The sequence below is a fragment of the Dama dama genome, chromosome 30 (genome assembly GCF_033118175.1).
Source record: "Dama dama isolate Ldn47 chromosome 30, ASM3311817v1, whole genome shotgun sequence".
Taxonomy (NCBI): domain Eukaryota; kingdom Metazoa; phylum Chordata; class Mammalia; order Artiodactyla; family Cervidae; genus Dama; species Dama dama.
Genome location: NC_083710.1, coordinates 46,963,440 through 46,991,163, shown reverse-complemented (window position 1 = coordinate 46,991,163; position 27,724 = coordinate 46,963,440). Strand labels below are relative to the sequence as shown.

The following is a 27,724-nucleotide window of genomic DNA, read 5'->3' as shown; positions in this document are numbered from 1 at the left end:
ATCAGGAGTGTGGTAGTGTTTCATTAAGAACCAAAACAAATATTTAGAGATTTTTTTTCCCCTAGTGATTGGAAAGAGTGACCTGGATAAATAAATGACTGCTGGATAATAGCTCAAATGAAATTAAAATTTATTCTAAAGGAAAAACATATAATAATGTAAAGGTTAATACTAGCAATACGTAAGATAGACTAAAGAAGCCAATAAGGTCTTTGTGTTGACAACATTAAAGAAAATGCTCTTGAAAATATGAAGGGTAAAGATATAAAAATAACAACTAATTATTGCAGTGTCAAAACTAGCTACTTAAAATACAAGTCACTATAAGGTGCTTTTTTTTTATTTACACCTATAATAGTTCAGGAATAAAAAGGAAATGAAATTTAATCCGGTGTTAGAAATAATTGTATATCTAACAAGAGAGTTCCTATTGCCTTTCTAAATTTATGATTAAATTTGATTTCTTCTTTTTAAAACTTTCTATTGAATTTTATTCATTTTTTTTTTAAATTAGGAAATATGAGTATGATCTTAGTCATTTATACAGAACAAAAGACTATTTAGTAATTGTGTATATTATAAATGCCCTTAAAGCAGTGTCTTAAGTTTAAAGTTTGAATATTAAATGCAGAGAGTATGTAATTCTGCAATATATAAGTTTTTCAAAATCAAACAATAACTTGGTTAAGAATATTTGAGCACTTGTTGTCTGAAGATGGTCACACTAGGGACTACAAAATGAAACATGATTTGAAACACTAAAATGACATAAACCTTTAAACAAGTTTGGTAATTTATAGATTTATTGGAGTGAAGCAGCTCTTTACTTTTGTTCTTGAAACTGGTAAGATCTATGTATCAGCATACACTTACTGGCATTTTCAGTTGTATAGCATCAAATGAACTTAAGAAAAAAATTTTTAAACATGTTCTCTCATGTAATAGAGCTTTTATTCTATAATTGTACTCATCTAGAAAGGAGATCTGGGGTATTATTTGTTTAATCTACAGTAAAGCCTATGATTTGGGATAATGAAGTCAGGGCTGTTCTGAAACTATTGTATAGAGTGTCTTCCAAAGGATGGGATCAGAGAAGAAAACATATGTTTACATTTTCTCATAATCCTACTTTCAAATTATTTAGAAACATAGAGATCTATAGAACTTCAGAAATTCTTTCTTGAGTGTTATGAATTTCACTAATTAATATTTTTCTATAGCTAAGAATGTGATACAAAGCAGGGGCATGAAAACAATTTTTTTGAGGATTACATGTTTGCTATCTTAAGCATTGACAAAATCATCATAACATAGATCAGAAATTTGTTGGTCTCTTTTGAATTAATATTAAGGGATTCATGCATGCATGATAAGTCACTTCAGTTGTGTCCAACTCTGCCAACCCATGGACTGTAGCCTGCTAGGCTCCTCTGTCCAAGGAATTTTCCATGCAAAAAATACTGGAGTGGATTGCCATGCCCTCCTCCAGGGGATCTTCCCGATACAGGGATCAGAACCCAAGTCTCTTATGTCTCTTGCATTAGCAGAAGACTTCTTCACCACTAGCATCACCTGGGAAGCTCAATATTAAGGGACAGCTTTTTTATTTTTTTCCATTTATAGACTCTGAATTTATTACTGCAACCCAGTTAGTGAGCTAAAGTAACTTGACAAAATCCATAGTCAGCTGTTGAATATACTGCTAGAGTAAAATGTCAGAGCACAAATTGAATGGTATTATCTGTACTGAACCAATATCCCTTTGTAGTTAGTTAGTGACTCTCTTGCCCTCACAATAGTTTAGGTAGCTTAAATCCACTCCCATGTTACTAGACAAAGGCTCACTGCAGGATCGAGTCCTGCTCCCTCCCAGCCTAGGGGTGGTTTCCTGCAGGAACCCCTGATACCTGACCGCTTCAGCGCATGAATGCCTGACAGTTCTTGCCTTGGGAATAACTGAATGCCGCTGAAGTTTTGCTATAAAGCCCACTATGTGCCGTGCCCTATGATGGGCTCTGGAAGACAATATGCTGAATTAAACACATTCTCTACCTTTTAAGGGTCTTTCCAATTTTGAGTTTCAAATAGCTAATTTTTGCTATAAACATACTTTTTGATATACACAGCCTAGTGTTTCCTCATTAGAGAATGGTGTAAAGCAAATTTTGAAGGCTACTATACTGATTGTGTGAATATCAATTTTAGCCAAAAATAGATGATCACATTGTGAAAATGAAAGAGGAAATTTAATATATTTGAAAAGGATGCTTTGGGATTCACTGTAGTTTAAAGTTGCCATCAGACTGATAGAAATATCCTTCCAGTTCATCTCTTACAAAGTCCTTATTATCCTGACATACTTGAAAATATCCTGTGTTCATTGATGCATAAGAAAATAAAGTTTGAACAAATATAGGTGATGGGATTGCAGGGTTACTAACAAAGCGTCAGGTCCTGTAGAGAACTGATAAAGACAAGGTTTCAATAAAGGAAACTGTCCGTCTAGCAGTGGTATTAAAAAGAGAGGTAGAAAATTAAACTGCCAAATGGCAAAATTTTAATCATACTGAAGAGTTAACTTCCTTAAAAGACAACAACACAAAAAGATTTGTGTGCCATTGAAGTTAATTAAAGTCTTAGTACAAGCTAAGGAATGGTAAGATAGTTTCTGCATAGTGCCAAACATTTGAATAAAATACCATGAACAGTATGGAAATACACAAACACAGGAGCTAACAAGTTTAATGTTCTGCCTTAATATTAAAAGATATACATCAATATACACAGCCTGGGCAGAATATTCTAAACTCACTTCAGAATTTTTATGGTAATTAAAAGTAAATTGTTGTCTTATTTTTATTACTGGTTTAATTCAAGTGGTATGAATATGCAAACACAATATTAATTTTAAACTTATGGCTTTTGCTTGATGAGAAAATTATCTTCTCAATTTAAGAAATTGAGCCTTAAAAGACTGGTTTTATATATTACTATTACCAATTAATTAAAAATATTGAGAATAATTATCATAGGATGTTGAAATAGCCTATACAAATCAGTAAGAAAAAAAAGTAAAAATAGCAAAATAAATCAGTTGTGTATTGCCCTCATACTCCTACCTTTTCACTATTTTGTCAGGAAATTTTGTATGTGTGTGTGTGTATGTGTGCACACCTGTGCATTCATGCAACACTAAATAATACAAAATTAATTGGGGGAACATTATTGTATCAAATAGATAATTTTAAATGATGTATAGTTTATAAATATCCTGTAATTTTGGTTATTATTATTGAAATGCACTTTTACTTTATGCCATGGGATTCCATAAACAGACTAAAAATGAAAAGGGAATATGAAATTTATTTACCAGCTAGACAGGAAAGGTTTTGTCTCTTCTGCATGGTAACTCACATTTAATTTCTGAGTTTCCAAATAGGGGAAATCTCTCAGGTCTCATCTTGTAATCAGCTTTGTGTTTCTTTAAAAATACCTGTTTTGATTTTTACTGTTGTTCTCAATCTTATAATTCTCTACATTTTCCTCTTCTTTGGATACTGGGAAGGTATGAACTGAATCATAAGCCACTGTACCAACTGGATAATGTCCATGCTCTGTTTCTTATACCATTAACATTGTATTTGGTTAAATTTTCTCAGAATTCTTTTACCTTCACTCTAATCCCCAAATATTTGTATACTTGATTCTGTTGTATTTGAAGGGCAGTGACTCCATACAGTGTAATATGTTGAATTTAATATCAGAAATAACTGAGCTTGTCTTTACCTAGGACCATTTCAACCAGGATTCATCATGATGTGGGCAATCCAATGTTCATTCAGATTGTTGGGCATTTATTCTAATTAGCACTACCCATTGCTTACTTCCCCTTAAAAATTTAGATTATAGCCTTTGGTCTCCCCCATTGTACAGTTAAGGATATTAGTCAAATTACTTAACTTCATAGAGTCTTAAAATAACTCAACTATAAGAAGGGGAAAATGATGATGTCTGAGAGGATTTTTTTAAGAAACAAATGAACTAATAAAATTAAATAGGTTTATCATAACACTTAGCATATTGCAAGCACTCAATTATGAGGAATGTTCATGATAAGTTTTTTCAAATGTTTTGCATAATCTGTCATTAAAAAAGAATACAAAGGCTGAGAACTGGGGAGGGAATAATCACTTTATCATCAAACATTTATAACTTTTGAATCCAATTTATTATATGCTTCAGTATACAATATGATTTATATTTAATATATATGATTTTGTGTACATTTTTAGTGCTACATGTTTTATTTAACCCACTGACTTGCAATTTTGCTACCTTATATATTTGAGGTGTATTTTCATCATATATTACATTCATTATCTTATCTGATCCACACAGCAACATTCTGAGATGGATAATTAATCAGATTTTACTGTCAGATTCAGAAATATAAACACCATAATCAAGAGGTCAACAAAACAGCACAGATGCAAAACCACAATCTAGTTTTCCCAATGACATTTCACACTTTTTTTTTTTTACCAGATCTAAAGTAACTGAACACTATGTCTGATTAATATGAGAGGGGATGTTGTTTATATGTACTTATGTAATTTCCACGTAGTGTGAAAAATGCGAACTTCCAGTGACCTAGCATCAACTGGCATAATACACAAATTTTTTTTTTTGAGAAGGGTTATTGACATGTACACACTGCCATATTTAAAATGGATAGCCAAGAAAGACTTACTTTATAGCACAGGGAACTCAATATTATAGAACAACCGAAATAGGAAAATAATTTGAAAAAGAATAGATACATATACAGGCATAACTGAATCACTTAGCTGTATACCTGAAACTAATACATGGTTTAATAAATATGTATATGCTTTATAAGCATGTAGATTACATATTTGAGAAAGCATGTAGATGCCACTCCAATGAGAAACAGTGATTGTTTATTTAGCACTATTTAAAATATCCTAAGGCTTGGACGGGATAGGCTAAGACTTAACTTTCAGAATTTTGTAATTTTAGGTATAACTTTGTTTTATTATTTTATCTAAATAAGAAGAATTATTTTTAAAATACTGCCTGTTTAATATTTACTATTTTAGGATGTTTCATATACATCTTAGTCTCATGATATTCATGTTAGTTTCATGAATATCATGTCTCATGATATTCAGGTTTATTTTGCAATTGGGAAAACTGTAACACCAACTTCATATGTTTCTAAATAATACGTATCTTTTAAAATATCCCTTTAGTTGAATTTTGACTATGGCTCAATACCTTGCATTTCAAATTTGAAACACTGGTACTCTTTGTAGACTGCATCTAAAAACAACCAAACACAATTAAAAACAAAAAATGAACAAAAACAAGGAAACAGAACAACTCCAACCACTGCACTCTTCTTCAAATTTTCATAAATTACAATTGCGTATGGTTCACCATCTTTATGATGAGTTACTTCCTTTTCTGCTTGAAAAAAGAAATTTATAATGAGAACCCTTAAGCACGTTAATTTTAAATGCTTTGTATTGTTCAGATAAAAGATGGTAACTGCTTCCCATAAGAAAAACAAGTTTCAGCCGTAAAGTAGATCGCCTGCTCAAGATATCCCCAAGGAGCATCTTATCTCTGACCCTGTAGACTGTGTGCTTAAACTCTCTTCTCAGGCACTTTGTTGTACCTCTGAGCTCCCTTTGCATTCCTCAACCAGAGAAAACACTATCCAGATGGTGTTCATGTGAATCTGATGTCTGATGCATGTCCCAACTCCATCTTTTCTTCTTTGGAGAAATGTTAATGCAGAGTAGGAAAAAAAAAAAATACTAAAAAAAAAATGTAGACTTTGTGCATGTATGTTAAGTTACTTCAGCTGTATCCGACGCTTTGCAACCTGATGGACTGTAGCCCACCAGGCTCATCTGTCCATGGGATACTCCAAAAGATCACTTTACATTTACTTAATATGTAACATTTTTATTCTTTATGCATTCATGTCCATGAAGTATAGCAATACTTTGAAATATATGTCATTAATTATTATAAGTTTTTCTGGGCAATGTAGTCTATGATAAGTGGACATTTTTTATACAATATGATTTTTTGAATTTTGGGGCAGATTATTTTATTTACCATATTAAATTAAACATATTTAAACCTGAAGTACAAACATTGCTTCTTATACTTATTTAATTTACATTTTCTATTTCACAAAATGACTTCAAACTAAAATAGTTAAATGAGACCATCTGTATGTCTTCTTTGGAGAAATGTTTACTTAAATCTTCTGTACATTTTTTGATTAGGTTGTATTAGTTGCATGAGCTGTATGTACATTTTTTGATTAGGTTGATTAGCTGCATGAGCTGTATGAATATTTTACAGATTAACCCCTTGCTCATTGCTTCGTTTGCAATTTTTGTTTGTTTGTTTGTTTGTTTTCCCCCATTGAGGGTTGTTCTGTTTTGTTTATAATTTTCTTTGCTGTGGGAAAACTTTTACATTTCATTAGATCCCATTTGTTTATTTTTGTTTATATGTATATCTATATACTTTGTTTATATATATGTTTATTTTTGTTTATATATATATGTTTATTTTTATTTATATATTATTTCTGTGATTTATGTCGAAGAATGTTCTGCCTGTTTTCCTCTAAGAATTTTATAGTGGTCGGCCTTATATTTATGTTTTTAATTCATTTTGAGTTTATTTTTGTGTATGGTGCTAGGGAGTGTTCTCATTTCACTTGTAAGCATGTCAGTGCCAAATTTCCCAGCTCCACTTATTAAAGAGCTTTGTCCTATCTCCATTGTATGTTTTTGTGTCCTTTGTTATAGATTAGGTGACCACAGATGTGTGGGATAATCTTAGGACTTTCTATCCTGTTCCATTGGTCAATAGCTCTGTTTTTGTTCCAGTACCATGCTGCCTTGATTACTGTAGCATTGTAGTGTAGTCTGAAGTCAGGGAGCCTGATTCCTCTAGCTCCATTTTTCTTTCTCAGGATTGCCTTGTCTAATCAGACTCTTCTGTGTTTTCATACAAATTGCACAACTTTTTGCCCTAATTCTGTGAAAAATGCTGTTGGTGATATGATAGAGATTGTACTGAGTCTTTAGATTGCCTTGGGTAGTATAGTCACTTTCAAAAAAAGACATTTGTTGTTCAGTCGCTAAGCTGTGTCTGACTCTTTGTGGCCCCATGGACTGCATCATGTTGGGTTCTCTGTCATCCCACTGTCTCCTGGAGTTTGCTAAAATTCATGTCCATTGCATCAGTGATGTCATCCAACTATGCCAACCTCTATTGCCCTCTTCCCCTGCTACATTCAGTCTTTCCCAGCATCATGGTCTTTTCCAATGAGTTTGCATCAAGTGACCAAAGTATTGGAGCTTCAGCTTCAGCATCAGTGGTTACAATGAATATTCCATGTTGATTTCTTTTAGGATTTACTGGTTTGATCCCCTTGCTGTCCAAGGGACTCTCAAGAGTCTTCTCCAACACCACAGTTCAAAAGTATTAACTTTTGGTGCTCAGCTTTCTTTATGGTCCACCTTTCACATCTGTACATGACTACTGGAAAAGCCATAGCTTTGACTGTACAGACCTTTATCTGCAAAGCAGTGTCTCTGTTTTTTAATATTCTGTCTAGGTTTGCCATAGCTTTACTTCAAGGGAGTGAGCATCTTTTAATTTCATGGCTGCAGTCACTATCCACAGTGATTTTGGAGTTCAGGAAAATAAAATTCAGTCACTGTTTCCATTGTTTCCCCATCTATTTGCCATGAAGTAATGGGACCAGATGCTATGATCTTAGTTTTTTGAATGTTGAGTTTTAAGCCAGCTTTTTCACCCTCCTCTTTCACATTCATCAAAAGGCTCTTGAGTTCACTTTCTACCATAAAGGTGGTATCATCTGCATTTCTGAGGTTAAGAAGACATACTGATGTCAAAAAAGCACATGAAAAGATGTTAAACATCAGTAATTATTAGAGAAATGCAAATCAAACAATATTGAAATATCACTTAACACTGCTCAGAATGATCATCATCAAAAAAATTTACAAACAATAAATGCTAGAGAAGGTGTGGAGAAAAGGGAAACCTATTACACTGTTGGTGGGAATGAAAATCGATACAGTCACTATGGAGAACAGGATGGGGATTCTTTAAAAAAATAAAAGTGGAACAATCATATCACATAGAATCCCACTCCCAAGCATGTACCTGGAGAAAACCATAATTTGAAAAAAATACATGCAACCTAGTGTTCATTGCAGCACTATTTACAATGGCCAGGACATGGAAGCAATCTAAATGCCCATCAACAGAAGAATGGATAAAGAAGACATGAGATGTATATTCAATATAATATTACTCAGGCATGAAAAAACATGGAATAATTCTGTTTGCCCCAACATGGAGGGATCTAGAGACTGTCATACCAAGTATAATAAGTCAGAAGAGAAAGACAGATATCATATATCACATATATGGGATTTTAAAAATGGTACAAGTGAACTTATTTATAATACAAAACAGAAGTAGATTCATAGATGCAGAAAAATCTATGATTACATGGAATAAGGGATGGGAGAGAAATATATTGAAAGATTGGGATGGACATATACTCACTACTATACATAAAATAAATAATTAATAAGGATATACTATGTAGCACAAGGAACTCTACTCAATAGTCTGTAAATGGCCTACATAGGAAGAGGATCTTTAAAAAAAAAAGTGGATATATGTACATGTATAACATTCACTTTGCTCTAGACCTGAAATTAACAGACTATTTTAAATAAACTCTACTCCAATGTTTTTTTCTTTTTTTTAAATATATGTAGGTGAAGAAATTGACATTAATAATAATATATACGTGGATGTTCTGGGTAGCGTTTTGGGAAAGGATTTCATGCTTATTTGAGAAACAGTTGTGTATTCGCTGAGTAATACTTGATAGCTATTAGACTTCTCATTCATTGGGATAAAAAATACTGACTATAAATATAGATTCTTATCTGTGATGATCTCAATAAAAACATGAATGCAAATAGTCAGAAAATGAAGGTAGTGATCTCTGAAACTGATCTATACTGAAGACAAAAAGGAAATTAGATAATAACATATTAAGCACTTTTTTGAGAGCCACTATAGCACTCCAGAGAAAATCATCTGTTACATAAACAAACAAAAACAACCTGACAATTCAGAAGCCCCAGCGTACAGAGTGCATAGGATAGCCTCTTGCACAGATAGGATAGTAGAATTCCCAATATAGGCAGATGGTCAGAAAATAAAATGTCAAAACTGCAGATTTTTTCAATCCCACTACACAAACATCCAAGTTAGTACCTAAAATATATACTCACCCAGGATGGAGCAACTTTGAGATTAACTTCAATTCAATCTGCTTCTTTGAGAACGTGTGGTAGGTAGCAGCATATAGGTACTGTTGCTATATATCTGTCTAATGAGAAGTTGTATTCTCTTATTCTTATCCCTTGCAACCTATCTTATATTTTCTAGACTGAATAGAACAACAAATGAAGAAAAAAACCCTAATAAGTCATTTACAGAAGCCATAGGATTATAGGGTTGTTTGTAGTTTTGTTGTTAAGTATCCATGGCTTATAAGACTTTGAAACTCAAATAAAAAAGGCCTAATAGAAGACATTCAAACTCAAATCTGCAATACCCATGGAATGATTTGCATCCTAAGTGTCTTAAAATTCAGTTTGCATTCATAGAAATTACATATCAATGTTTTGTTTTAACTTATCACTCACTTAGACAAAGAAAAATGCCTAACAGTTATGCCATTAAAATCAAAACTAATATTTACTCAACATAAACACAGCTTACTGATATTAATATCTGAGAGAAATATTTTTGTGTCTTTGAATACTTGAAAACCATGATGGTGTACTTCAGACATCCTCACTACATGCCAAAAGTAGATATTATAATGTATTGCTGCTGCTGCTGCTAAGTCGCTTCAGTCGTGTCCGACTCTGTGCGACCCCATAGACCGCAGCCCACCAGGCTCCCCCATCCCTGGGATTCTCCAGGCAAGAACACTGGAGTGGGTTGCCATTTCCTTCTCCAATGCATGGAAGTGAAAAGTGAAGTGAAGTCGCTCAGTCGTGTTCAATTCCTAGCGACCCCATGGACTGCAGCCCACCAGGCTCCTCTGTCCATGGGATTTTCCAGGCAAGAGCACTGGAGTGGGGTGCCATCGCCTTCTCCGATTATAATGCATTACAGAACTGCTTTTTCTATTGTTTGATTTGAGCTCAAAAGATAATGTCCAGAAGCACAGATTATTATTTCAAGTATAATACAATAGGATATCAAAATCCTTGGATCAAAGTCTCTTGGGTTGAAAGAACATTTAATTTGAAGAGATTATTGTTACCTATGCTGAAATTAAGTGTACACATTCCATGTAAAGATGTCCTAAAGTAATAAACTTTGCAATGGCCAAATGAACATATATGTGATAGATTGACATATAAGTTGCCAAATTATGTTGCCTAAAGTAGATGATTGGATAACTTGCATAACTATCAGCTGGTCATTTTTTTAAATATATATTTTTATCTTGCTCATAGCCAAAATTTGCTTGAGTATTGAGTGGCAGATGGCTTTAATTTAAGCTCTATAGCAATTCCTTGCAGTGGGAAATAATTCTATGTAGTTTATTAGGGGCAGAAGAGGAGGCAAAAATACACAGAAGAACTACACAAAAAAGATCTTAATGACTCAAACAACCAAGATGGTGTGATCACTTACCTAGAGCCAGACATTCTGGAGTGTTAAGTCAGTGGGCCTTGGAAAACATCACTACGGACTGAGCTAGTGGAGGTGATAGAATTCCAGTTGAGTTATTTCAAATCCTAAAAACTGATGCTATTAAAATGCTGCACTTAGTATGCCTGCAACTTTGGACAACTCAGCAGTTGACACAGGACTGGAAAAGGTAAGCTTTCATTCCAATCCCAAAGAAAGGCAATGCCAAAGAATGTTCAAACTACCACACAATTGCATTCATTTCAGATGCTAGCAAGGTAATGCTCAAAATCCTACAAACTATGTTACAACAGTATATGAACTGAGAATTTCTGGATGTACAAGCTGGATTTAGAAAAGGCAGCAGAACCAGGAATCAAATGTCAATATCTGTTGGATCATTGAAAAAGCAAGATGTTCTGGAAAAATATCTACTTCTACTTTTTTGACTACGCCAAAGCCTTTGATTGTGTGGATCAAAACAAACTGTGGAAAATTCTTAAAGAGGTGGGAATACCAGGCCACCTGACATCCCTGTAGAGAAATCTGTATGCAGGTCAAGAAGTAACAGTTAGAACTATTAGAACCAGAACAAAAAACTGGTTCCAAATCTGGAAAGAAGTACATCAAGGCTGTATATTGTCACCCTGCTTATTTAACTTATATGCAGAGTACATCATGAGAAACACTGTGCTGGGTGAAGCACAAGCTGGAATCAAGATTGCCAGGAGTAATATCAATCACCTCAGATATTCAGAAGACATCACCCTTATGGCAGAAAGTGAAGAAGAACTAAAGAGCCTTTTGATGAAATTGAAAGAGGACAGTGAAAAAATTGGCTTAAAACTCAGCATTCAGAAAACTAAGATCATGGCAACCTGTCCCATCACTTCATCCCAAATAGATGGGGAAACAGTGGAAACCATGACAGACTTTATTTCTTTGGGCTCCAAAATCACTGCAGATGGTGAGTTCAGCCATGAAATTAAAAGACACTTGCTCCTTGGAAGAAAAGTAATGACCAAACTAGACAGCATATTAAAAAATGGAGACATCACTTTACCAACAAAGGTCTGTCTAGTGAAAGCTATGGTTTTTCCAGTAGTCATGTATGGATATGAGAGTTGGACTATAAAGAAACCTGAGTGCTGAAGAAATGATGCTTTTGACCTGTGGTGTCAGAGAAGACTCCTGAGAGTCCCTTGAACTGCATAGAGATCAAACCAGTCAATCCTAAAGGAAATCTGTCCTGAATATTCATTGGAAGGACTGATGCTGAAGCTGAAACTCCAATACTTTGGCACATGATATGAAGAGCTGACTCTTTGGAAAAGACCCTGATGCTGGGAAATATTGAAGGTGGGAGGAGAAGCGGACAACAGAGGACGAGATGTTTGGATGGCATCACTGACTCGATGGACATGAGTTTGAGTAAGCTCTAGGATTTGGTGATGGACGGACAGGGAAGCCTAGTGTGCTGCAGTCCCTGGGGTCACAAAAAGTCTGACACAACTGAGCAAATGAACTGAACTTACTTGTCTCTTGAGAAACCTGCATGCAGGTCAAGAAGCATCAGTTAGAACTGGACATTGAACAATGGACTGGTTCAAAATTGGGAAAGGAATATGTCAAGGCTGTATATTGTCATCTTGCTTAAATAGCTTCTATGCAGAGCACATCATGTGAAATGCTGGCAGGATGAATCACAAGCTGGAATCAAGATTGCCAGGAGAAATATCAATAACCTCTGATATGCAGATGATACCACCCTTATGGAAGAAAGTGAAGAGAAATTAAAGAGCCTCTTTTGAGGGTGAAAGAGGAGAATGAGAAAGCCAGCTTAAGACTCAGCATTCAAAAACATATATACCTATGGCTGATTCATGTTGATATTTGGCAGAAACCAACAAAACTCTGTAAAGCAATTATACTTCATTTAAAAAAAAAATAAATTAGAAAAAAAAATACTAAGATGCTGGCATCTGACCCCATCACTTCTTGGCAAACAGATGGAGAAACAATGGAAACAGTAACAGACTTTATTTTCTTGGGCTCCAAAATCACTGTGGATGGTGGCTGCAGCAATGTAATTAAAAACACTTGCTCCCTTTAAGAAAAGCTATGACCAAACTAGACAGCATATTAAAAAGCAGAGACATTACTTTGCCAACTGAGGCTCATATAGTCAAAGCTATGGTTTTTCCAGGAGTCATGCATGGATGTGAGAGTTGAACCATAAAGAAGGCTGAGCACCAAAGAATTGATATTTTTGAACGGTGGTGTTGAAGAAGACTCTTGAAAGTCTTGATCTGCGTGGAGATAAATCAATCCTAAAGGAAATCAACATGGAATATTCATTGTAAAGACTGATGCTGAAGCTGAGCTTCAATACTTTGGTCACTCAATGCAAGCCAACTTATTGGGAAAGACTGATGCAGGGAAAGATTGAAAGTAGGAAGGAAGGGGATGATAGAGTACAAGATGCTTGGATGACATCACAAACTCCATGGACAAGAGTTTGAACAAGCTCCGGGAGATGGTGAATGACAGGGAAGCCTGGCGTGCTGCAGGTCGTGGGATCACAAAGAGTCAGACAGGACTGAGAGGCTGAACAACAACCATATTGAAAATAAGTGATGGAACTTTATCCTTCAATTCAAGGAGTTTAAACACCTGTACGTGGATGCAGAAATATCCAAAGTCACGATTTTTACTCAGCAAACAAATTCTTGTTCGTCCAAATGATGGATATATAAGAATAGTAGATTTAATGCAATTTAAGTAAATGAGGGGCTTCCCTGGTGGTTCAGTGGTAAAGAATCTGCCTGCCAGGCAGGAGACCCGGGTTCGATCCTTGGGTCTGGAAAATCCACTGCAGAAGGACATAGCGATGCTCTCTAGTACTCTTGCATAGAATATCCCATGGACAGAGGAGCCTGGCAGGCTACAGTCCATAGGGTCACACATAGTCAGACATGACTGAAGTGAAAGCAGTAACAGCATCAGGTAAATTAGAATATTGACATTTTTGGTTCTGTCCTCAATCCCACTGGACGTTCCTAGAGAAAAAATGGAAAAATGATGTTTTTTGTTGTCATAACTTTCTTACTGATCCTTGAGCAGATATTTCCCTAACTTTTCTAACAGTGAGTCCTTGAACTCTGAAGTATATTTAGTACTCAAAAGCATAATCAGTGCTTTTCTTGTGGCTAGAATGCATGCACGACATTGTTTATTAATTAGTAAACTCTAAAGTCATAAAATTTCTGAAGTATGCATTATCCTTGTTTTATAAAATGTGTTTGCTGCAATTTTCAGGTGACAATCAAGATTTTCCTCCAGATGAGAGGGAGAGAAAAAGAGAGAGAGAGAGGAAAGAAAGTGACAGAGAGAGAGAGGAGATCAGAGTGCCAGTAATGTGTGCATGTTAGATTAAGGAGTAACTGATGGCAGCAAAAGTCTAAACTGCAGTAAAAATCAATTTATTTTGGTAATTGTTTAAAAGATATGTAAACCTACTGAATTTAATAAAATGGTGTAAACCAAAATTACCTTAGCTCTCTTGCCTTAAAAAAAAAAAAAAAAAAAAGAAACAACTCTAAGAATTTATTGGTATAAGCAATAAATTCTAAATCATTTGCATAATTAATCTGTTCTCAAGGAGATAGAGCATAACTACTTGTTCCTTACGTGTGGCTGTGCATTAGGTCTTTCTTCCAGAGAGAGGAAGAGTTCTTTAACCTTCAGAAACCTGACAAACACTACTTCTCCCAAGTAATCAAAATTGACATCAACAGTGATGTCATGTTGATAATTTGCAGCCTTGATATGTTGTGATGAGCCCCAAAGTCCATTATTTCAGTGTAATCATAATTAAACAAATCCCAATTGAGGGACTGTCTACAAAATACTTAAATAGTACTTCAAAACTGTCAAAGTCATTAAAAATAAGGAAAGTCTAAGAAAATATCACCTCCAATGTTCTTGCCTGGAAAATCCCATGGACAGAGAAGCCTAGCAGGCTGTAATCTACAGAGTTGAGAAAGTCAGACACAACTTGAGACACTAAAAAAAAAAGAAATTGTCAGAGCCAAGGGTTTCCTAAGGAAATATAGTGACTAAATGAAATACGGTATTCTACATGGGATCCTGGAACAGGAAAAAGGACAATAGGTAAAAAAAAAAAATGCTAAGCATATGTGAGTAAAGAATGAACTTTATTTAATAACAATATAACAATGCTGTTTCATTAATAAATATATGGATCATATAATGTTAACTAGACAAAGCTTCTGCTGCTGTGTTATATGAAAAATGTCTGTTCTACCTTTGCAAATTTTATGTAATTCTAAAGTATTTTAGGAAAAAGTTATTTTTTAATCCTCTGTAAATTTCTAAACTATCAATTTTTTACTTTGTTTTATTCTAATGTAGCAATGATATTACTTTTCTTTCTTTTCATTGAAGAAAGGTGGAGATAGAAGACAGGCTATTTTAATTTACTTTATGTATTTTATAGGCAGTTCTTGCACTTACAAGGTAAAATGTATTATTTTTTTTCAAAGTAACTGATTTAATAGATGAAATATGGTTGTCCAGCACAGTTGTTAGAATACAGTTTGTCTATTAAAAATATAAACAACATAGATTCGTATTCTTCTATAACAGTCACAATTTTCTTCCCATTATATTTTACATATCTTCACTCCAATATAGTGTAAATTTAACTACATTCCCTTTTAGGAAATCAGAGTTTAAGTCTACTTGTATGTGTTTGGATTAGTCAGTAACTTTAGCATTTGTTTAATGTGAGGTAAAGGTAGCACACACTGGAGGTACCCTATTCAAAACTCAGTACCTTCTTACTCCACCACTCAACTCAACTGAGAGGGATTCTATTGACACAATTTGTGTAGGGTCAAAGTCAATGACTGGGGTTTTACCTCATTGGTAATTGCTGGCTAAATATTGCTGATCATTTTATGGTCATGTCATAAAATTTTTTCCAAGGCAATATAAAGAAGGGCTTTGGGGAACTTTTTGTAAAGATATCTTCACTGACACAAATAACTATACATGAAGGGATACTTTCTCTTCTGATGGGTGTTTTCTTGTCTGAATTGGAAGCTTGAAACTATGGCAACCATGAGAGAAACAGCAAGGCTCTTGAGAGGATGGCAGTTTCCTGATGACGTGTTGAGCCTATCAATTAATCACCTCTCATACTTTGGACTTGTCAAGAAGGATGATAAATGTTTCCTTATTATTTAAGAAAAAAATTCTCATGGTTTTCTATTACTATAGTTATTGGTTTCTTAATTATTTAAAATTTCAACTGCCTGACAGATATTTTAAGCTGATCTTCAGTGGCACCTAAAGTAAGATCATACAGGCTTTACCTATCAGTAAGTGTTAAAACCCTTTGTGAACATTAATGCCTTGAAAGTTGACTTAGTGGATGTAAAAAATTGCTTTTTTTCCCCCCATTAATGCTAGTTGTATTTTTTTAGGTTCACTTTTAAGTCAAATGCTTAGCAGACTTTTGCCTTTCTACCACCAATCTGCCAAAGAAAAAGCCAGGTTATAGATACAAAGTAGATCATGCATGAGATAACTCAATTTGTGTGCATTCAAGCTCAACACTATATTCTATTTATGCCTTCTGGCTTTTACAAATGGATCCTTTCATTGGATATATTCCAAGTTGAAAAAAAACAATATTTTTTGACTCTTTGAAACAAATGCTTACATCCTCCAAATTTACATCCAAAGTTATCACTAAGTAACTTTTAAAAATTAGTCTATAGATAACGTGTGAAAATTTAGTTTCTCTCTCTCTCTTTTTTAACAAGAAAGAATGGTGAGATGCCCTGCTAATATTTTACCTAAATTATTATAAAGTACAATGTTAGAGCCAGTATTTGAATTTGGATTGAACAATTATTTTTTCTTGTTTACCCTATAACTTATTTCACTGTACAGTATCTATGAAACACTTTGATTTGGAAAGGTAAATATACTAACATGAACACACACACACATACACCATTTTATATGTTAGGCTTACACTTATAAGATTTTTGATACAGTACTTTGGTCAAGTATTTTATATGTGTGTATAATATAGTATATGAAGTGTATATGTAAATATATATGTGTATTTAAAGTGTATAGTGTACATGAAGTTTCCATGATCATAATATGATCCATATATTGAAAGCTTAAGAAAAAAAAGAAAAAAATAACATATAACCATAATTTCTCTAAATTATAATATCCTATCTTTGTGATTTTGTTAGTAAAGTTTTAAAACCATCAGAAAGTATTTACAGTTACTAGTCAACTCAAATTGTCTTGGTTAACATTTCAGCATTCTTTTTTAGTTTTATTAATGAATAATTAACATTCAATGTATGTAACACATACATAAGGTGTATAATGTGATACTTTAACATATGCATACATATAGAAGGGCTTCCCTAGTAGCTCAGATGGTAAAGTATCTGCCTGCAATGCAGGAGACACAGTTTCGATCCCTGGGTCAGGAAGATCCCCTGGACAAGGAAATAGCAACCCATTCCAGTATTCTTGCTTGGAAAATTTCATGTATAGAGCAGCCTGGTGGGCTATACAGTCCATGGGATCACCAAGAGTCAGACACGACTGAGTGGGTAACACTCAAACATGTAAAATCATTACCACAATCAGGATAATGAGTATATCTGTCACCTCTTTTTATGGTCCATTTTGTTTCATCTCCTCATCCCTCACCCATGCTCTGGTACTAATGATCTTATTTGTGTCACTCGTAACTGATAAGTTTAGATGTTTAAGAATTTTAATTAAACTGGATCATAAAGTTTTCTTTGTCTGATTTTATACATTCAGCATAATTTTGCACTAAGTATAATTAACCAAGATGTTGCACATATCAATAGTTCTAATTTATTACTGAACAGTAGTCCAGTAAATGAATAGATTGCAATTTGTTCATCTATTCACTTGTTGTTGAACATCTAGGTTGTTTTCAGGGTTTGGACGTTACAAGATAAATCTACTATAAGCATTCCTGCAAAAGGATTTATATAAACATATTCTTTTATTTCTCCAGGGTAAATAGTTAAGAGTGGGATGGCTAAGTCATTTAAAAAGAAAAATTGTATAAAACTATTTTCCAAAATGGTTATACCATTTCGCATTCCCATCAGCAGTTGTAATGCATGAGTAGTGGTATTTCATTGTGCTTTTCATCTTGCATTCTCTTAAATACTAATTATGTTGAGCATTTTAGAGTCATGTATCTTCTTTTGTGGAATGTCTACTTAGATCACTTACCCATTTTTATAAGCTTTTTTATATAAGCTTTATATAATAAACTTTTTTATATAAGCTTTATATAATAAGATTTTTTATTATTATTGAGCTTGAGAGTTCTTTATGTATTCTAGACACAAGTACTTTATCAGATATATGATTTTGCAAACATTTTTTCCTAGTTCATGGTTCATCTTTTGTTCCATTATTAATGTCACTGTAGTGATTTTTAACATTTTTTCCTGTAGATTATGCCTTTTGACATTTTATCTAAGAAATAATCAATTAACTTAAAGTCATAGAGATTTCTCCTATGTTTTCATAGAGAAGATTTGCAATTTTAAGTTTTAAATTTAGGACTATGGTTCATTTTGAGTAAATTTTATTTATTGTGTAGATTAAAATACAAGTTTTAGTACATGGATATCTGCTTGCACTGATTTTTCAATTGAACTGTTTTTGTGCCTTTGCAAAACTTTATATATGGTTGGTTGTATTTTTAAAATCCATTCCTCTCTATTGATCTAGTTGTCTATATTTAGACCAATAACCATCAATTTTAATTACTATAGTTATGTAAAATGTCTTAAGATCTGTAGTGTCATTATTCCTACTTTGTTCTTTTTCAAAGATCATTCTTGGTTGTTGCATTTATGTATGAACTTTAGAATCAGTTTTGCAATTTCTACAAAATGTCTGCTAGGGTTTTGAATATAGTCATAATAAATCCATAGATTAATTTGGAGTCAGTTGCAATCCTGATAATATTGTATCTTCCAGCCTGTGGACACAGTATATCTCAAACTTTACCCACCACCTCAACTATTCTCATTAGAAAGCTGTATTGGGATATCTTTCAAGACTAACACTCCAGGTTTGATGATTCATGAGAGGAGGCTAACAGGACTCAGCATACAAACTGATGGCTCTGATCTGTTCTATCAAAAAGATTCCGAGCATAATGAGGAGAGCGAAACAGTGTACAGGGCATAGTCTTGGGGAAATAAGAAGCAAACTTCCAAGGTTGGCATTTCAAATGGAATAGCACAGGGTACACTTAATTTCCTCTGCAATGAGTTGTGACAGAGTCTGTGAATTGTTGTCAACAAGGGAGAGTTTTTATTGAGGCAGCCTTTGCTTAGTATATGCCAAAATTCAAGACTCCCAGAAGGAAAGCAGTTGTTAAGCATAAGCCATAATGTTTACACGAACAGTTTAGGCACAGTGAGCCATATATATTACTGAATAGTGGGAATCCTCTTGAAATCTATGTTTTCAGATACCAATCAAGGTCAAATCTTGCAAGCATGCCTTTTCAAGGAGAGCAGTTTAGGCCTGCTGTTAGTTTGTTAATTCTTTCTGCACATATGCTACTGAGAACAATAATCAATTAAAATTAAAGTCACTCTCCTAATGTTCTGAAGTCACAGTAAAAATAGAATCTATAAAGATCATACCATCTGATCTTTTTAAATTGATCTTCACATGATCAATGTTAAAAAAAAAAATACAAGCATCTTCTTGATAATCTTATTGAAAAAATTTAGATACAGTTCCTCCAAAGACATTAAATCATGACAAAATTTTACACACATATATACATATGTATATATAATTGTGCTTATAATCAATTGCAAATAATAACAAATCTTATTATACACATTTTATCTCCCCTATATTTTATATTTTTACTGATATAAGTGTATAGGTACATATTTCATAAAGCATCTAAAAGCAGCATAAAATATAGGTTTCTATAATTTTTAAAACCTTTTATTTTGATGTTTACTAATATTCCGTAAGCTTTAACATATATGTGTATAATTGCACTAATATAGTTAGTCTTAAAATCATTTAGACTGGTTGTTTGACATTATTATTGAATGACAATGTTAGTGATAATGTGAAATATAAAGACCTCAAATAATTTTATTGCTATTGACAAATATCTCCTCTGTCAAATTGATCATGATATTAAATGTTCTACTAGTTGATTATATCTGAAGAGGGTCCTTGTGCATTTATTAAAATATTGGAAATTTGACTGTTTATAACTTTTATTATTGATAGTGTCCCTCATTTATATCAAGCTAAAATTTGGTAGCTAATTTAATTAGAAATTAATATGCAATAAAATGATTTTAATTTCCTTTGAATTTATATCCAAAGGTAAACAGAATTTACCTCTCTCTTTTCTTCATCAAATCCCTTGCTATACTTGGAAGCAGGCTTTAGATTTCTTTGCTCTCATTCAGACTCATAAATAAAACATAATGCTCTTCATCTATTAAACATGTTAAGTTATGGGTGAAATGTCATGTTTTAAACTGAAATTGTCCCTCACCAACATATGACTTGTTAATTATAAAGGGAAATATTTCTGTAGAAATTTAAGTTTCTTTAAAATAAAGGTATCTGGCAGACACTGTTTTAAACAAGATACCAAATTTAACACCAGCAAGAGTGGGATATACTGCCATTATCACTCACTCTGTATGCATGGAGTGAAAAACATCACTTGTATTTATTGTCTCCCTACCAAAAGGTATTGGCTAAATCTAATCATGGGAAAAAATATGACTAATTCACACGAAGAAATTCTATAAAATATCTGGTCTGAACTCCCCTAATATAAAAGTCATGAATGACAAAATGGCTGGCAAACTGTTCCAGATTAAAGAAGACTAAAGAGATGTAGCAAGTAAATAATGTATGAGACTTCATTGTATGTGTGTGTATGTGTGTGTGTGTGTGTGTGTGTGTGTGTGTGTGCGCGCGTGCGCGCGTACTTAGTCATATCTGACTCTTTGCAAACCCCCAGACTGTAGCCCATAGGTTCCTCTGTCCATGGGATTTTCCAGGCAAGAATACTGGAGCTGGTTGACATTTTCTACTCCAGGTGGTCTTCCCAACCCAGGAATTGAACCTGCATTGGCAGGATGATTCTTTATCACTGCACCAACTGGGAAGCCCTTGATTAGATGCTGAATTTAAAAATAAAATCAGTAAAGCATCTTATTTGAACATATGGGGAAATTTGCATTAGGGCAAATACTATTATATTAATTCTTGAGTGTAAAAAATCAAATTCATGAGTGGCTATCTTGGAGAATGCTGTTGTTTTTAAAAAGAGACACACTGAAGTATTCAGAACGAAATACATGTTGATTAGAAGTACTATAAAATAATTCATTAACTATAGCATAAACACACAAACGTATACATAAATATAGCAAAATGTTAACACTTTGTGATTGTGTTTTCCTTAGTGAAGTTAAGGAAAAGGTATTTAAGTGCTTATTGTACTATCCTTGTAAAGTATTGAAATTTTTAAAAATTCAGAATAAATTTTTTGATGTGGGAAAAAAGTAAAGGCACTCTGTTTATGAAGAGTTTTCTTAATAAATATTCTGTCCTTAAAAGCTGAATTTTTGAAAGTAGACAACTTCTCTTAGAATGTAATAAAAATGAATATTAATGATGAAATAAAGATACATCTAAGGAAAGAAAAGTGACAGTATCATCACAAAGTTAAAAAGTATATTCCAGCTGGCAAGATTATCCTTCTAAATTTTAATTAGATAACGGCATAGTAATAATAAAGATTAATCAATTATTTTCCCAATGGTTTTACACTTGAGGTTCAATTTAGACACTTGAGATAGCTTTCAACTCAAGTATAAGCTTTAATTTATTTTTGGAGTATTATTAGTTTATATATTGCATATTGTTGTTTGAAGCTAATAATTCTGGGTGTGGATTCGGAGCTCAGGCTTCTTGCTTCCCATGTAGCATCCATCCACTGGGCTTTTCATGTAGGCCTTAGTTAGCGGTGGGCTTCTCAGGTGGCACAGAGGTAAAGAATCTACTTGTCAAGGCCGGAGATACAAGAAATGTGGGTTGGATTCCTAGGTTGAAAAGATCTCTTGAAGAAAGAAATGGCACCCCACTCCAACATTCTAGCCTGGAAAATTCCATGGGAAGAGGAGCCTGGCTGCCTTCGGTTCGTGGGGTCACAAAGAGTTGGATACAACTGAGTGACTGAGCATGAAGCACAGTTAGCAGGTAGAAAAGAAAGAGTAGGGGTGCGGCACAGTCACATCATAAACGTTGGTGTGGTAGCAACACACATCCACTGACGTGGGTCATGATGTTAGCATGTGACTTGACCCCGTGTTCAGGAAAACTGAGTGGAGATATTTCTAGTGAAGGGTCGTCACGTGTGTCACAGAAGCTAAGAAGAAATAAATCATTTCTGAGATTGCATGACTTGGAAAACCTCACCCAATAGGAATAGAAAATTTGAATGGAATGAAACTACTAAAAATGTGCTGAATTGTTACATGAAAGAAAACCTAAATAATTGAGCCTAGATGTTTACACAGATGAGATTTCTAAACATTCCAGAAATAGCTCCATTATTTAACAAGTTATACCAGTAGTTAGAAAAGAAGGAAAAGAAAAGAAACACTGAAGAGCTCAATTTTAAGGTTAACTGACCAGAAAGAAAGGAAAATTCCTCCCCTGGTGGCTCAGATGGCAAAGAATCTGCCTGCAAAGAACCTCTGCAGGAGACCCAGGTTTCTTCCCTGGGTTGGGAAGATCCTCTGGAGAAGGGAATGGCTATCCACTCCAGTATTCTTGCCTGGAGAATCCCATGGACAGAGGAGCCTGAAGAGCTATAGTTTATGGGGTCGCAAAGAGTCAAACATGACCGAGTGATTAACACACAACACTGACCATATGAAAAGAAATATTATAAGAAATTATAATCATAGACACAGCGAGCTAAATATAATATTAGCAATGTACAACATGTATGGTTATAAATATATATACAGATGCTAATTAAATACACATAAATATTCCATATTCATATAAACAGTGTATATATTGTCAGAAACTTAGTGCATCTTTGCTCTCCTAAGCTTATAGATGTGTGTGAGTGCATGCATGCTAAGTTGCCTCAGTTGTGTCCAACACTTTGCCACACCATGGACCATAGCCCATCAGGCCTCTCTCCATGGGATTCTCCAGGCAAGATTACTAGAGTGGATTGCCATTTCCTCCTCCAGGGTATCTTCCTGACCCAGGGATTGAACCCTCCTCTTTGTGTCTCCTGCATTGGCAGGGCAGTTCTTTACCGCTAGAACCACCTAGAAAGACGTGTGTTGTAAAATATTTCTCTCTCTTTTTTTTTGATTACTTAATTCACAACAGAAAGAACAACCATAATTCCTGTTCAATAGGATACAGGTATCTCAGAGGGAGCTGTGTTGTGTTTGTATGATTTTGAATATCATACAACTAAGAAATGCAAGATGCCAAAAACAATTACTGGCCTTTTATGAATTATATTTTATTTGGATTATCAATTTAGGTTCAATCATTTCTAGAAGGTTTGCCTAATGTTTGGAATAATAGACTGGTACATATTATTTCATGCTTTAAACATGTTTCATAATTCTTTTAATGTTTAGGTTGCTTGGAATTAAAGGAAGAAACCATTGAAAACCTTCTTGCAGCAGCTTGCCTTCTTCAGCTTCCTCAAGTAGTGGAAGTGTGTTGCCATTTCCTCATGAAGCTCTTGCATCCATCAAACTGTTTAGGAATCCGAGCATTTGCAGATGCTCAAGGATGCATTGAATTAATGAAGGTGGCCCACAGCTACACAATGGTAAGGAAATGTAATTTTTTAATAATAGCAACATAGCTGTATTGTCAGAGGTTAAAATAATTACAGTCATTTGGCACATTTTTATCATGAGACACAATGTACTGTATAGTATTTAAGAACCTCAAAGTAGAAAAGACATCATATAATGGTCTTTATTATGACTCCATTTACACTTTATAGATGATATAGATATAGATATTGACTATTTTTGATTTCAAATGATTCTTAAAATAATTTTTTCCTTAATTTCTCCTTGGGACATCTATCTTTTACATCTCCTTCCACAACTGCCTTTTCCCCTCTTTTCTTTCTAGTTAAGAGCTAGCAGCTTATGCCACAAAAATTTTTCTTTTGCATTTTTCAAACAACCTCCCTACCATGGACTCGGGTTTGTGCATGCTAAGTTGCTTCAGTCATATCTGACTCTTTGTGACTCTATGGACTGTAGCCCGTCAGGCTTCTCTGTCCATGGGGTTTCTCCAGGCAAGAATACTGGAGTGGGTTGCCATGCCCTCCCCCAGGAGATCTTCCCGACCTAGGGACTGAAGCTGCATCTCTTAAGTCTCCTGCACTGCCAGGCATGTTCTTTACCACAAGCACCACCTGGAAAGCCCATGGACTGAGGTGTATTAACCAACATTCAGTGCTGAAATCCTACCCCAAATGTGATGGTGTTTGGAGATGGAGGCTTTGGAGGTGAGGTCATCATAGCAGGTCCCTCAGGATGCCCTTATGAGAAGAGACACAGGAGAATTTGCTTCCCCTCTCTCTCTTTCATGTGAGGACACAGTGAGAAGATAGCCATCTGACAGCTCAGAAGAGAGTCTTTAGGGAACCCAGTAAGACTATATTTTAAATATTGGACTTTTCAGCCTTCAAAACAATAAGAAGTAAATTCCTGTTGTCTAAGCCACCTAGTCTGTGGTATTTTGTTATGGCAGCCTGAGCTATCTAGTACACTTTTTATCATAGCATGATACGTTAGGTATGCATTTGTCTGTATGATTTATGGGGAAAAAAAAAGGATCGTGATAGTATATTTTAAAGTATTTATTGGGATAGTGAATATTGGATTTCAGAATTCCTGGGAACTTTTATACTAAAAGGGAAAATATTTAGGTACGTAAATCAAATGTTGCTTTTTTTTTTTTTTTTGGTAAATTTGTCTTTCTGTACCATTTTTCATAAAAGGTTTAAATTGATTATCAGTCAGTAAATAGTCTTGTAATACTATAAGCCTATTTCATATTTTTCTCTTTGATTTCTTGCTGTATGTGTAGACATATTATATATGTAGATGTTTTAACAGAAGGATTAAAAGTCATTTAAAGTATATACTTTAAATGGGTGGACTTTGTAGTATGTTCTTTAAATGTTATTTTCATTCTAGAATTGAATAATCAGTTAGAAAATTTTCATACTGATCATTTTATATCCTAGAAGCAATCATTCTAAAAGTGCTTAATACAGTACCTAGAATATAGCAAGCACTGTATAAAATGCTAACGATTTTTGCTGTTGTTACTATTAATATTATTAATGATTTTATTTTTATTATTGGAACAACCAACTCTAAAGCATAGACCTTTCTCTTTGCAACTCAAGGGAATAATTTATATGAAATAAATCTCATTAAGCCTTATAGTTGCTATTTATTTAGAAACTTTTATTTTGAGATTTAGCACCTTTTCAATTACTAATGACAGACATTTGAGTCTCCTCATTGTTATTCTTAGACAGACTCTCAATATTATTTTAATTTTCTTCTTTAATCCTTTAAGCAGATTAGCAAATTAAATAAAATGTAGAAATAAGGGAAGGAGATGCATGCTTTGTACGTCTATTGTCAAATTCTTTTTTTGAAATATTCCATGACAGGGCACAGTGCTACTATTCAAATTATATGAACCATATAAAATTAATGTAAACAAATACTTCATCAACCAAAATATCAAAACCCAACTGCTGTCATTTAATTATGCACATCTCATTACACTTCGGAGTTCCTGGCTTAGCTAAGCCAAAGAACAATATGCCTCCATATCCATTGGGATAATGGTCCCTTCTGGTCTGGTTTGAAATTATTAATTTAATAATAAAAATGTTTTCCTTGCAGCTGCTTGAACTGATCTGGGATTTATCACACAATAGTATCAATATAGTTTTTAAACACATTAAAAAATATTCTCTATAGTAAACTATACATGTAAAACAGAAATATAGGGACGTCCTGGCTAAGACACTCAACATTCTAAACAACTCTATCTTAACTTATTTTTGAGACTATGGATTGATCATGTGTTGTGTTATGCATGTAAAAATTAAAATGATTTCAAATTCTGTTGGAAACATGAAACTCCAGTGCTCTCCAGATGCTCATGGTTTACTCTTTTACTGGAAAACATTTTCTGACCAGTTGTCTTCCTAGAGTATAATTTTCTCTTAGTTCTAATGCTTTAAAATGAGTGCATCTGATATTATAATTTTTACCATATATTAGCCTCTGATCCATGTTTAATTTTGCATATCTCCTCATTTAATCTATTTAATCTGTGCTTCAAGAACAAATTTATTAAGCTTTTTTTTTTCTTCTTTTTAACTCCTTCAGTAGCAAAACATCTCAGGGTTTCTACTGAGTAAACTCTGTTACTGAATTAATATATTTATTGGCTCTAAATATGCCTTCGTTGCTTAGTTTACACATGGTATTCTTGAATTTTCAAGTTCCTTGCCAAGATATTTTAGCTATGAACTTGATTTTACAACATTCAGATCTTAACTTGCTGTCTGTATGCCTTTGCTTTTTATATGTTTTGCTGTTTTCTTTGGAAATTTCACTTATTTAAATTCAGCTACTGATTTTGTGTGATTCCAAAATCTTTCAGGGAAAACTCACCCTGCTTGGCAGTGGTTCATGTGTGAAATAATGGAAAATTTTGATTGCGAGCTCAATATTAGAAGTGTGAAATAAATTCTGAAATATTAATTTACATTTTGGGTGCATGAATATACAGATACCAACAAGAAAATTGAAGGAAATAGTTTCTCTTACTCTATTAGAGTTCATTATGAAATCTGTTTTTAATTCTGGACATCTCATTTTAAAAATATTAGAGAGCAACAAACAGAAGTCGATAAGAATTATAAGAATAGCAAATATTTAATAGCCCTGAAATATGAAGAAAAGTTGAAAAGATTTGATCTCTATGACTGAATAATATCAGAACATGGAAATATATATCTTTGTGTATTTGATAGAATGCATTTTTGTTTGAAAAAACACCATTTGTGTTTTCTCATCCTGTTTTTAATTTTAGTAGTATAAACTTCTTTTCAATTTAAATATCATAGGAAAGAATAATTTTGGAGTTGAAGTGCTTTGTGTGATGATAGATGAAGGGTCTGGAGTCTCCTTCCGTCTTCTGATTTTTCTTTCTCTGCTCGCTTGTGTATTTCTACTAATCACCAATATCACTTCCTACTAAGGTCAGCTCTGCCTTTAGAGGAGACTCCCAGATCTTCATTTTTAAGAAATCCTCTCTCCATATGGTTCTGGGTTAGACTTTGACAATTAAAAGCATTCATGCAAGGTATAGAAAATGGAAATGAAGGAAAATCCATTATTTCTGCACAGGTAGATGCAGGCAGATACGTGGACAAATGGAAACTTGAAGTAACTTCTAAGTGAGCACTTGAAAGTAATTGGCTTCAGTGCTGTAGACTGAGACAGTTGATTGGAGATTTCTGGAGGTTCTTGAGGAGTTCGGTGCCTTTGTAGAGTACTTGTTAGGACAGTTCATATTGAGCAGAAGTAGAAATCATTAGCAGAAAGTTCTCTGACCTTCACTTCCACAGCTCTTTCGACAGCTATCTAGGTCTCCAATTCCCTATCCAAAATCTATTCTACATAGAACA

At 33.9% G+C, this 27,724-nt stretch overlaps 1 protein-coding gene across 1 annotated transcript in view; it reads left to right on the top strand.

Moving 5' to 3' along the window:
• KLHL1 (kelch like family member 1) overlaps positions 1-27,724 on the top strand; it is a 481,913-nt gene that overhangs the window by 206,470 nt on the left and 247,719 nt on the right. Inside the window, exon 4 of the mRNA XM_061133331.1 lies at positions 23,613-23,809. Coding sequence (XP_060989314.1) covers positions 23,613-23,809 — 197 coding nt within the window. The remainder of the gene's footprint in view (positions 1-23,612; positions 23,810-27,724) is intronic.